The sequence below is a fragment of the Coffea eugenioides genome, chromosome 11 (assembly GCF_003713205.1).
Source record: "Coffea eugenioides isolate CCC68of chromosome 11, Ceug_1.0, whole genome shotgun sequence".
NCBI classification, from domain to species: domain Eukaryota; kingdom Viridiplantae; phylum Streptophyta; class Magnoliopsida; order Gentianales; family Rubiaceae; genus Coffea; species Coffea eugenioides.
In genome coordinates, this window is record NC_040045.1 from 45,997,477 (window position 1) to 46,009,604 (window position 12,128).

At 36.4% G+C, this 12,128-nt stretch overlaps 3 protein-coding genes and 1 long non-coding RNA gene across 4 annotated transcripts; 1 reads left to right on the top strand and 3 right to left on the bottom strand.

Annotated features, from left to right (window-relative positions):
- The first annotated feature begins 1,672 nt into the window (after positions 1–1,672).
- On the top strand, positions 1,673–4,975 carry LOC113751097. Its single transcript, XM_027294960.1, has 2 exons — positions 1,673–2,483; positions 4,444–4,975. Exons 1-2 carry the CDS (start codon positions 2,078–2,080, stop codon positions 4,458–4,460), a joined length of 423 nt encoding a protein of 140 aa, XP_027150761.1. The 5' UTR covers positions 1,673–2,077; the 3' UTR covers positions 4,461–4,975.
- A 654-nt stretch (positions 4,976–5,629) lies between these two features.
- On the bottom strand, positions 5,630–6,477 carry LOC113751583. The gene has a single exon (XM_027295637.1). The coding sequence runs from the start codon at positions 6,185–6,187 to the stop codon at positions 5,978–5,980; it is 210 nt and encodes a 69-aa protein (XP_027151438.1). The 5' UTR covers positions 6,188–6,477; the 3' UTR covers positions 5,630–5,977.
- A 1,142-nt stretch (positions 6,478–7,619) lies between these two features.
- Positions 7,620–7,984, bottom strand: LOC113751584. The gene is made up of 2 exons (XR_003464844.1): positions 7,892–7,984; positions 7,620–7,860 (listed from the first exon to the last, which is right to left on the bottom strand). It is a non-coding gene; the product is annotated as an uncharacterized LOC113751584 (long non-coding RNA).
- A 2,192-nt stretch (positions 7,985–10,176) lies between these two features.
- LOC113751582 lies at positions 10,177–11,043 on the bottom strand. The gene has a single exon (XM_027295636.1). The coding sequence runs from the start codon at positions 10,692–10,694 to the stop codon at positions 10,485–10,487; it is 210 nt and encodes a 69-aa protein (XP_027151437.1). The 5' UTR covers positions 10,695–11,043; the 3' UTR covers positions 10,177–10,484.
- Between the last annotated feature and the right edge of the window lie 1,085 nt (positions 11,044–12,128).

Here is a 12,128-nt window from a genome sequence, read left to right on the forward strand (position 1 = left end):
TGTGATGGGAGTCCCTAAGCTACTACGTCTAGCCACATAGAGTATGTTACACCCTATCCCATGTGAAGTTTTTCTTTGTCTTTTTTTTTTTTATCGTAATGTTAATATTTTATAATTTACTCTAATCTAATTTAGAGCGCTGATGAAATTTTATCTAAAAAATTCATTTAAATATAACAATCATAATTAAATGATAAGTATACAATGAAAGATAAGAATTGTGCCCTTATTTTTTTACCCCCACAAACATTTGAAAGTGTTAGTGATGACCAGCCAGCCAGTCCAAGAGGCTGTTGGCTTTATCCTATGTGAAGATTTGCTCAACTCTTATATGGTTATGATAGCAGCAGCAGCAGCGGTAAAAAAAATTTGGGAAAAAAATTTGGGAAAAAAATTAAAAAGCTACTATTTGTTATTTCTCTCCTTTTTGACCTTTACTCTGGATAACACGAAGGTAATATAACAAATCAGTCAGCAAAAAATTTGATAAAAAGCCAAACTCAGGGGCACGTGGTTGTCAACTCCACTGCTAAACCATTCCATTCCAACCAACGCCCGCCGTGCCACGTTAGTCCACCGTCAACAATCCCCTGCACGCGCCTCCACCTCTGCAGTCAAACAATATGTGGACTCGCCTTCGCAGTCTTAAGAAGATAAAGCCCCCACGTCATCGCTACCTCCTCGAATCAGATACTCCGCATCAATCAGAATAGATCAACAACTCCAATAATTGCGCGTGTACATTAAGCGCTCATAGAACGTGACGTGTCACCCTTACCTCGTTGCACCGATCCAACAGGATCCTTTTATCCTCTCCCATACTCAACTACATCCCTTCCTGATAAAGCATCTCTAGCTATTTTCTCGGACACTCGACATCGTTTTAATGCAATCGTTCAAAAAAGGGATTCTTTTCATTTGCACCCTTCAAGCTTGACATATTTTACTTTGTACCTAAGACTTGACAATCTAGGTTAAGATGATGTGCATCCCAATTAGAGTTTAAACACCAAAAAGCTATTTCTAAGTGAATTTGAGCTCGGCTAATACTGGTATAACGTTAAAATATACGTAACAAGGATAAAACTAGTGGAATAAAGATTTATGGATAAATTATTATACAATTATTGACAACCATACTTTAGAACCTTTACTTATCAAAATGTATCAATCCTCTCAATTTTAAAGATGTTTTATGTCATAATTTGAGCGATTAATTCTAACAACAGACATGACCATTCCATATTGTATCTGTATTTGAATTAACTTTACATGATAAAATTAGCTATCGCATTTCAATAATTTGGTGTTTCTCAAATAGGAGATACTAACTTGACATTCTACTTATACGATAACTCCCGACTCTCGACTCACTAACAATGAGGGCAAATTCGGTTTGTAAACCTCTGTTAAATGTTATTTTGAATGTAGTCTTTCTTACCAAAAAAAAAAAAAGAGGGCAAATTGCGGTACAAATTTTTACGGGAGAAGAGACATCCAAATGAAACTCTATGCAAATTTACAATAAAAGAACTTTAGGGTTGCAAAGTAGAATAAACACAAATGCATAAAATTTCCTCAATTATCCGTATGTAGATATATACTGGACTAGCAGCCCATTCCACTACCATACGGCATTGAAACAGCACACATTCCTTCCAAAAAAAAAAAAAACCCCTTTGTTGTCTTAAGTCTAACACGATAAAATTCCTTTGTGCCATTTGCAGTTTTTGTCCCTCTGAAAGCTCTTTTTTAAGTCCAACACGATATAAAATTCAGTACTAGTAATTACTACTAATTTAGCAGTAGTTGTATTTAACATTACGGAAGCACCATTCTCCGATAAGGTTTAAAACTTGGTAACGTTTAAAATCCATTAAACGGATAAACGTAACTAAAATCCCCCCTCAAAACTTTATCCATTCGCCTCGATTTCCACAAATTGAATTTTTGAGGCTTCTTTTCCATTTGATCGCTCCAGGAATCAAGCTTTTCCTTTTCTTATAGTTCCGGGTTGGAATTGGCATTTTGCGAATTTTTCAAAAATATATTTGTAAAAGGAAATTGAAGAAACACGATGGGGAGACAACAAGATCAGCAGTCGAAGGTGTTTTACGAGCTGTCAGCTATGATTATGAACATTTTACGATCTCCACCGACTCCGATTGAGTTTTCCGACGAGTCTGACAGTGTCCCGTCGGATGAATCTTCCTCGTCTGCAACTGGGTTGGCGGTGAGGAGAAGGCAGACGGGTATGCAACAGATTACACCGGCCGGGTTTGCTTCTTTGCTTTTGGGGATATCTCTGGCGCTGATGCTGTGTGGATCGGTGACTTTCTTTATTGGGTTCCTTTTGATGCCTTGGGTGATCGGATTGGTGATGGTCTTTTATGCAGTTGGGTTGGTTTCAAGCTTGTCTATGCTGGGACGGGCGATTCTTTGTCACAGCTCCGGCCCGCCATCTCCCAGAAAGGATTGTAATTGTAAGATTCTTCGTTTCACTTCACGTTTTTAGCTTTTTTTTTTTTTTTGGCTTAACTAGTTCTCCCTCCACCCAAATTAAATTGTTTGTCGCATGCACCTTGATGGCGAGGTTAGTGGATTTGTTTTCAAAATCGTCCTCCAAATCTGAATTTAGTAGGTATGCAATGCATATTAAAGTGGGATAATATTAGAAAAAGAGATTAAAGTAACTTTGGCTCTAAACTTTAGTAGGATAACAAACATTTTAAAACTTTCTAAAGAAAAATATGGCGCCGTCCCATTTCAATAGGACGGAGAGAGTATTATATTCTTTTTCTTTAACGATAAACGTAAACGATTCTGCTTCTTAACTGGGTAAATTGATGCGTGGTTCTGACTTACTGGAAGCCTGATCTCATGATTGTGCTAGTTGTGGGGGGTGGAATTTTAATGACACTGTAGATTGTGAAATGAAACTTGCTTAGCCAGATATGTCGTTCTTGTCTTTAATTTATCAAGATTATTGTCTTTTTCTGGTTATAATTGGCTAATTAGCACTTTCTTAACAAAGTATCCTTGTGATGTATTAGTTGCCAGAAACAAGAGTTTGGGGTTGTTTAATTATAGGTGCGACGGCTTGTTTTTACCTGTTATGAATTTTGTTAGTCCATTCACAATCTCTGGAGTGAAGTAAGGACTTCGCATTCGTTGTCCATCTTAATGGATGTGCTCTTCCTGCCAACTTCAAGATGCCGCTGTGTATCTTAGATTGTTGTATTGTATGGTAAAATGCAAATTACCACCACACTCAATTGTGATTATTTCTCAAGCTCCTTCTCCTTTGGAATGGCACTTTCTGGTAAAACTTGCAAAAGCGAATTTTGGTTTACAACTGATGCAATGCGTGCCAACATTTTTGGGTGTATGCAGTTGCATGGACGGTGAGGGTGTATTAAGGACAGATCTTACTGTTGTTCTGTGCTTGTGTGTGTGTATTTACCGAACAACAGCAGTGAATTATTTGTGCCCAGACGTTCGGTGTGTTTTACTTAACATGTATGATTACTCTAATCTTGTGGCCTTTCAGTCTCATTTTCAGTCACACTTTAGCGAAGGCTTTACAAAGTGTAGTATTGTGCATGCAGTAGACCTGTCCTTTTGTGTCTCTCCCACACGTCACTGATGTGATTACTAAAGAAATGTTTGAGATCTTTTATGGTCCTTGCATTCACCGGATAACTACTTCCTTTGACTTTTTTTTTTTTTCAAAACGATATATAACTACTTCCTTTAACTGATTTGAACTTTTTTTTTCTTGAGAGTGATTTACACTGTGGAAGTGGCCCTGACATCATTTGTTCCACGTTTAAGTTGTGTCGTGAATTTGAGGAGAACCGCAGTCTAAATTTTACTCGGGAGTCGGGACCCCATATGTGGTATAATTTCAAGTTGACTTCATTCTACCAACATTTCTTGGCCATTCTAGTGGTGTTAAAGATAACTCGCAATGGAAATTCTCTAATAGTCCAGTACTGTTTGAGTTATATCGATTTGTTTTCTAGGACTTGAAAGATAGTAGTGTGTCATGAAAGCTGCTCCTTTTTCATTGCTTTTTTTTTTTTTTGATGAAGTAATAGTAATAGTGGCTTTTTCCATTGAGTAAAACCATATTTTACCTGGTACTCTGTGCCATAGCACATGCTTTCCTGATCTGATCTGGCTTTTTGTTAGATTTAGTCTAGGCATAAAAATTGGTTAATTCATGAAAAGTTAAAGCCGAGTATGGGGTAACAACTGCAGTTAAAGCCGAGCGTCTGAAGTGATGGTTTTTCATTTTCTTATATGGTTATGGTTCTCCTTTGTCATATGAGATGATAGTTGTCCTCTGTTTTCTCTCTGGTAAATAAATGGTAAAATGGTCTGAAATCACTGCATCGAAGACTTGCTGAATAAAATTCCCCTGTTCTATCTCTGCTGCAGCCTGGATGCTCTTGTGAAGCAGTTTAGATTAGTTGGGAGATGCTCGGCAAGATTGAGCGGCGTGATTTTTCTTATGGCTGGCTGCTGGTCTCTGTAGTATTAGCATATGGAAGCTTGGAGCTGGCTTTGATTTAAACTTTTAGGAACAGTGCCCAGTCTTTTGGGTACCTCTCTCTCTTGGGTCTATTATTTTTTATATGGCCTCTGCATTAAAGACCGGAAAGGGCGCGCTGTACAAGTAATCGAAGAAGCATATATAGGGCAGGGGGAGCCTTATTATTACTACTCAAAAGTCAAAACAAAGAAATAGGAGAAACCAATTTCTTTCTACAGTTTTAACACATCTCTGCACCACGTTATGTTACGATGATATGGCTTTTTGTGCCTTTGAATATATACTCTCTGTCGCGCATCCTTTCATTTGGAAACAGAGAGCAAGTAATAGGCATGAATTGTTAGCTGTTGAATGTGTACCATTTCTTTTTGGGTACCAGAAGTACAAGTCGATAATTAGGGTTGTGTTTGGATTGCATTTTTCATGATTTTTTATGAAAAAAGTACTGCAGCGATTTGATGTATGTGAGGAAAAAAGATAATTAAAAAATATGATCACGAAAAACGATGTAATTTTTCGAGATCACGAAAAATGATGTAATTTTTCGACGAAAAATCGCAATCTAAACAAGGACCAGGATAGACATGTCTGGGTTTCAACACCAGATGCAAGAAAACCCCAGATGTCTTGCCTTGTGACAAAAGAAAACACCAGATGCAAGAAGTGAAAAAAATCCGAGTCCTACTTAAGGAGGATTGATGACTTGTGTTGGCATGGATTCAAAGCAGCCTGGTGCGCTGGATTCGTCTATGCATTTGTTGAATTTGGTGGAAGAATCGCATCCTAAAGTCTTCTCGAGGCAACGGTAGTAATGAATACGAATTGTTTACGTTTTGGTGGTAGATTGCGGGCTAATCCTCTAGCAATTAAGCAACTAGACTATCACTTTAGTGAAAGGGCTCAGATAACACCAAAAATTATTTGATTGAAGATGGGTCGGGTCAAGGGAACGGCAAATCTCAAATCGCTCATCCATTTTCGTAAACGAGTTTCAAGACAGAAATTAATCAATGTGGTGGTGGTTAAGAGATCGCAGAATGCGTGCACAAATTTGTAAGTACAATTAAAAGATGCAAGAACTTTGAAGTAGCAGCTGCTTTTTTGATACTAGTAACGTAGCACGGCAGCAGTATATAGATTGCAAAAACTATCTATTGAAATGCACTTGAAAAGCCCAAAACAACACCGATTACTGAACGAAAGCAAATTAAAGCAGACCAACCACACAGTGGCCCCCTCCCCAATGAGAACACGATAAAATCCCGTGCAGCTTCAGGGGCTCAACCCAGTCAAACTACACCAGCAAACAAGAAGAAATTAAGAAATCAAGATATCTGTGGACAGACAGAGACAGCAATAGGAAAAAACGTTTATAGAAGAAGAAGAAGCTAGCTGGGGGGCGGATTGGTGTGGTTTGGTCTAGCCGGTGTAGATATGAACCCCAATGGCAATGAGAAAAATGGTGATGAGGCCAAAGAAGATGATGGTGTGAACCAGTATCGACAGCCCACTTGTCTGCATGTTTCCGAACTCCACCACTCTTGATCTCCCCGGTAACTGAATCAACAGCCCTGGACTCAACAGCACGAACAGCACCACCGCTATTACCACCGGCCCCCAATCTGCCATCTTACTCTCACAACTTGCTACTGCTGCTGGATCTCTTCTCTCCTGAGTCCTGCCTTCCCTATCTCCCTCTTTCTTTTACTATCACTACACACCAGTTTTGCTAAGCTAAGAAAGATTGATTACACCGTACTACTTATAGGCTTGAAAAAAATAAAGGCAGCGGATTCTTGAAGGAGTGAGCAAAGAAAGGAATAACAAGAATGGGAGGAATAGGATACAGCTAAAATCGTTGTCATAAAGTTAGTAGTAGTAGTAGAAAAGCTGTGTGGATTTGGGGCATACTAAAAAAGTTACAAAGTGAAACGGGCAATGGGGATGGGGTTACGGTCCTTGTGACCCAAAAGCATTTACTAGTACGTGGCAGACTGGCAGTATCTTAAAGATTGGGCGGGTTGTCCCTGCTATCCATCTGGATCTTGCTGCTGCACCACGCCATTTTATTTAATTAATTAATTAATTAGTCATTTGAGTTGCTGCACCGTATAGTAAGTACTACTAGTATTTTGTTTTACCCAAGTTTCATAGCTTTGTCCTTAAAAAAAAAAAAATCATAAACATAGCTTTTCTGAAATTTTTTTTAAGTGGCTTTCATAGCTTTGGGTGATGAGATACACAGCATTCGATTTGCTAGGCGACGGTTAGTAGTACGTGTTATTATTATTATTATTGGTTTTTTTTGTGTTTGTCTGGAATTTCGCGCGGAAGTAGTATATCTAAGGGAAGCAACTGGGTTGATTTTTCGTCTTGAGCTGCATGCTTAAAAGCACCGAGTACTACTAATAGTAATAAGTTAATGGTCTTTTAAAAGCGAAGGCAAGTTTGCTTCAGTCGGGAAGCTAAGCTACCGGGGAGTTAATAAAAAACAAAAAAATTGCTGCCGAAAGTTTACTTGAAAGAGCAGCCCCGCCCCTGCATGGGAAAGTAATAATGGATTTGTTTAATATTTGATTTGCATCATAAATATATTTTTTAATTTATTTTTTATATTTTTAATTATTTTTTTATCTCACATACATTACATCATAAAAAATGTTACAGTAATTATTCCAAATAATACGTCTATCCAAACAAACCCAATGATTCCAGACAGTATGTGGTTCTTCTTGCAAATTAAAAACAGAATTAGTAAAATCTTATGTAATTTTAAAGTACCAACGCGCTTCAGTTCTTTCCGACTTTTCCATTGATCCGCTTGAATCCATCCCTTCTCCTTAGTACATAATAGGTATATATATAGAATAAAATTTATCGTATTCGAAAAAAAAGTACCAACACTTTCTCATAATAGAATGCAATTTTATTTCTATACCATTTTCTGTAAAGAACCAAAATACAGAAGAGGATGCTTGATTTAAAATAATTAATGTAACACTTTTCTAGATATAATGAATGTGAGATAAAAATTAATTAAAACTTATATGTATGATGCAAGTAAAATAAAAACGCTGATCTACTATATTTTGTATGCAATTTCTTGATGGGAAAGAGAGTGAGTAGACGTAGATGATTCATGAAAAACGCATGGGGCCCTACACTAGAGAAGAGACGAACCACTAATTCACGATCCTTTTAGCAATGGCGGAACGTGTGAACAACTGAAGCTCTACTAAAACAAGTTCTCATCTTTTATTACCATTTAAAAGGTGAAAAAAGCTACCTTCGGGTTAGTAGACCTGAAAGCGAGTGACGTGATAAATAGTAGACCTGAAAGCGAGTGACGTGATAAATATTACCAGTACCAGTAGCATGCTGCATTTGGATAACACCCGACCCGAAACTTTGTACGTGTAGATCATTATCAGGGTTTTAGTATCATTTTCTTCCATTGCTTAAAGATTTGCATAATCTCAATCATATCAACTGCATAGAAATATCAAACTAAAAAAAGTTAAAGATGGTTAATATTTAGTTTATGTCTTTGATTTTTCTGTTGGATTAATGTTCACATTTATATATGTTTTATTCAATTTATTAGATTTTAAGACAAACAAAATGGATCAATAACACAATGCCTAAAATGAATACAATTGCCAAAATTTCAAAAAGGTTATAATACTAAACTAAAATTTTAAAGTATTTCTTATTATTTTAATTTATTTAAACTTTTATACTAATATTATTGTCATTTTCATTTATCAAATTATTCCAATATTAAATTCTTAATCAAATTCGCTAAAAGTGGCTGATATGCCTTAGTTTTAAAATTAAAGAAGAAAAATGGAGATAAAATCAAATTTCATTTTTTTTAAAGAAGAAAAAGCAATAATACTAAACTATGAGCATACCAACAAAAAATGAAAATGGCATTAAGTTAAAAGTTTGCGTAAACTGAAATAATAAAAACTACTTTTTTTTTTTAAAACAAAAAACAAGTTTAATATTACCTCTTTTTCAATAAGATATATGGTAATTATCCTTATTTTGGCAATATATTATTTATCCTTTTTTGTTTGACTTAAAGTATAATAAATTGAAAGAAACATATTAAAAAAAGTGAATATTAACCCAATAGGAAAAATTTTAAGGACATAAAATAAATGTAAACTTTTTTTTCAGAGATTGTTGTATTATTGATATGATAGGGAAGATGTACATTTTTTAATAATGAAAGGAAATAATAACATTAAGTTATAGATAATTTCATAAATAAAAGGACAATAATATCATTTCACTCACTTTTGCTGGTATTTCTAACTTTGACTAATGTTCATGGGGTAAAAATGTACATATTTTAAGGTTGAAGGGCACAAAGTGTGAATACCCACTAAGTTCAGGGGAACAAAGCACTGTTATTAACCCTAATTATTCTCCGTCCCACTTTGATAGTCCTAGTTCATTTTTCACACAGTTTAAGAAAAAATAGTTAATTTTGTTGGAACAATCAATTTAGGTAACTATTTTCTTAAAATGCCCTCACATTAATTAGAGTACAACTTTATGAGAACTTGAATTGATGGTAAAAAAAGAATCAACTCTCATTAAATGGGATAGGTTTATAATAACAACAACTTACATTCAATAAGAGTATTTTAGAAAAATTAAAATACAACTACATTTTTTAATTGAAAAATGGATTACAATTTGGGACAGACGAAAAAGGAAAACAGGACTATCAAAGTGGGACGGAGGAGTATTATAATCATCTCTTTTAAATGAGTGGTCTGGATAGAAAGAAAGACTTCCTTCTCGAAACTGTACTGTAACCATCATTGCAGCTAGCATTTCATCTTAGGCTGGTTGAAAAAAAAAAAGAAAAAGGAAGAAGACAAGCCATGATTTGACCTCACAACCACATTCATGAGACGAGTTATTCGGCGTTGGTACAGAGATTTCTTTTTAAGCAGTAACTCCACAATTTATTGGCACAGCTGCCTGGAATGAATTTGTTGACTATTGTCGCAAATTGTTGGCCCAATAAATGCTTGCAAGTCATTGAATGCCTTTGCAGTGGATCTCCAAGGGTAATTACATCAATCACTTTCAGAGTTTTATAATACTACTAGTTGCATGGACCTTCCTCCTCTCGTTGTTTGAAATTACTCCAAAGAACAAGGCGTTTCGGATTTTGTTTCTTTCTTCTGGTCTTTTACTTGTACCCTTTTAATTTTGAGATAAGCTAATTCCACACTCTAGCATCGTAAATTGACATCCTAATGCACTAAGGAATCGTACCATTAATATTTGATAACTCGTAAATTGACATCCTAATGCACTAAGGAATTGTACCATTATTAGTACTAAAACTCGTACAAAGTGCAGACAATTTCTCAACAATCTCACTCTCTCTCTCTCTCTCTCTCACACACACACACACAGAGGTATATATCTATATCTATGAAGAAGCTAGAATTTGATTGGTAACCAATGAGTTCAACATCACAATCGATCCACCCTATAAGCGAAATCCACTCCACCAATTCACCACGAATACACTGTGTAATTTCACCTAATCTTCGTAATTGATGAAGCAATCGCCTAGAGCACGATCGTTCGTGCAAATAGCAACAAAAAATGAACAGTGCAACTCAATTGAAGTAGATTCAAGCAGTTGAATGGATAAGGCGCAACTCTCGACTTAGACATATTGCAGTAGATTCCGGCCGGGAAAACCGAAAAGTCCCAGCCCAAGTATTTAAAACAGCAGATACAAGTACTACTACTATAACATTATTACTATTGACATTTGTGTTTTACGTTTGCGCACCGTGGAGGCGCAAATTTTTTTTTTGGTTAAATTAAACAAAAAAATAGGAAGAAAAGAAAATAAATTCGTGCCTTCACAGTCGTCTCTGAGACTCTACCCCAGGTACAAATGGAGCTTGATGGCCAGTAAGAAGACAGAAATAAGAGCAAAGTAGAGCAGGGAATGCACCATTATGGCAGCGCCACTGGTCTGAAGATTGCCGAATTCCACGCACCTGTGGTGGCCGGGAATTTGAAATAGCAGCCCCGGTGATAACAGAACGAACAGTACCACTGCCACAAATATTGGACCCCAGTCTGACATCTCTTGTTCACTTTGCCAGGCAGGAGGGAGATGGACGTACTAGGAAACTTGCGAGTTCGTGAAGCAAGGATCGAGTGGCCGCTGAAAATGGAGAAGTGAAATAGTTATATTAGATCAGATGATGAGTTGCAGTCAGTGGTGCCGCAATTTAGGTAGTGTTAAAGAGCTCAGAAGGGAAGGGAGGACGGCGCACCTTGGAGTTTGGATGGAACGGGAAAAAAAAAAAAGAAAAGAAAATAGAGCAAACAAACAAAGCAAAGCTGCAATAAGGCTGGATGGGAGAGGAAACCAAAGGGAGTGGCTCAAGTTACTTGGATGCTCTCCAGCCGTCCCATTCTCCATCGCTTACACTTCTTTCATGCACGTGGGGCGCCCACTTCAATTCCATAGTTAATATGATTTAATTTTATTATTGTTATTATTTTTTTGATAAGCTGGTGCAGCTTTGATGCAGTGGTCAATTGTTTGTTTGGATTGATGCAGTGGTCAATTGTTTGTTTGGATAGGGTATTATTTGGAATAATTACTGTAGTACTTTTTATGATGTGATGTATGTAAGATAAAAAGGTGATTGAAAATATAAAAAAAATGAATTGAAAAATGTGTTTATGATACAAGCGAAATAGTATTATTTGAGATAATAGTAGTGCTATCCAAACACTCCTGTTACACCTACTATTATACTACAAATTTACGTAAAAATAGGAAGATTGGCTTGTAGAGTATGTAAATTTGTAAAGAAATCTATTTTATGTGGCCATGTAGAGTATTCACAACTTGCAGTTAAACCGGGGGTTATTAGATTGGTTGGTCCTGTGCAGTTACTAGTTAGTATGATGAGTGGATGGAAAGATTGGCTTTTGCAAAGTGAGATAATTACACACCCTACGTGTTGTGTTAACTCCACGCCTTTGATGAATTGATGGCGCATTGCTAATTCGTACCGTTACTATTTAAATTTGTGCAATGTTAGGATTTAGGAAGTAAAAATGTTGATTTAGCCTCATCCATTGATTTGTTTTTTTTTTAATGCTAAATTTTAATAAGTTTTTTTATCAACAATATGGGAAAAAATATGAGAAAAGTTTTAGCAGTAGTAGCTGTACATGGGATACAGATGGACATTGAGTGGGCTACAGTACACTACTGTCTCCTGATGCCCTATACGTGAAATCGCTTGATATGGATTCGCTGGGTTGTATCCGGCTTCAATGGGCCCAATAGTCTGGGCTGTAACGACTTTTTACAAAACACGTACGCTCGGAACTCTTTCGCGACGCATCCGATCTGTGCTGCCTGGATTAGAAGACATTTCAGAAAAGGGAGGCTTCTGGCACTTTCACTGATCTCCCCTGGAGTTTCAAAAATTATACTAATCTCCCTTGAACTTGAAGTTTTGGTAACAAATCAATCTAATTCAGAAAAAGTACTATT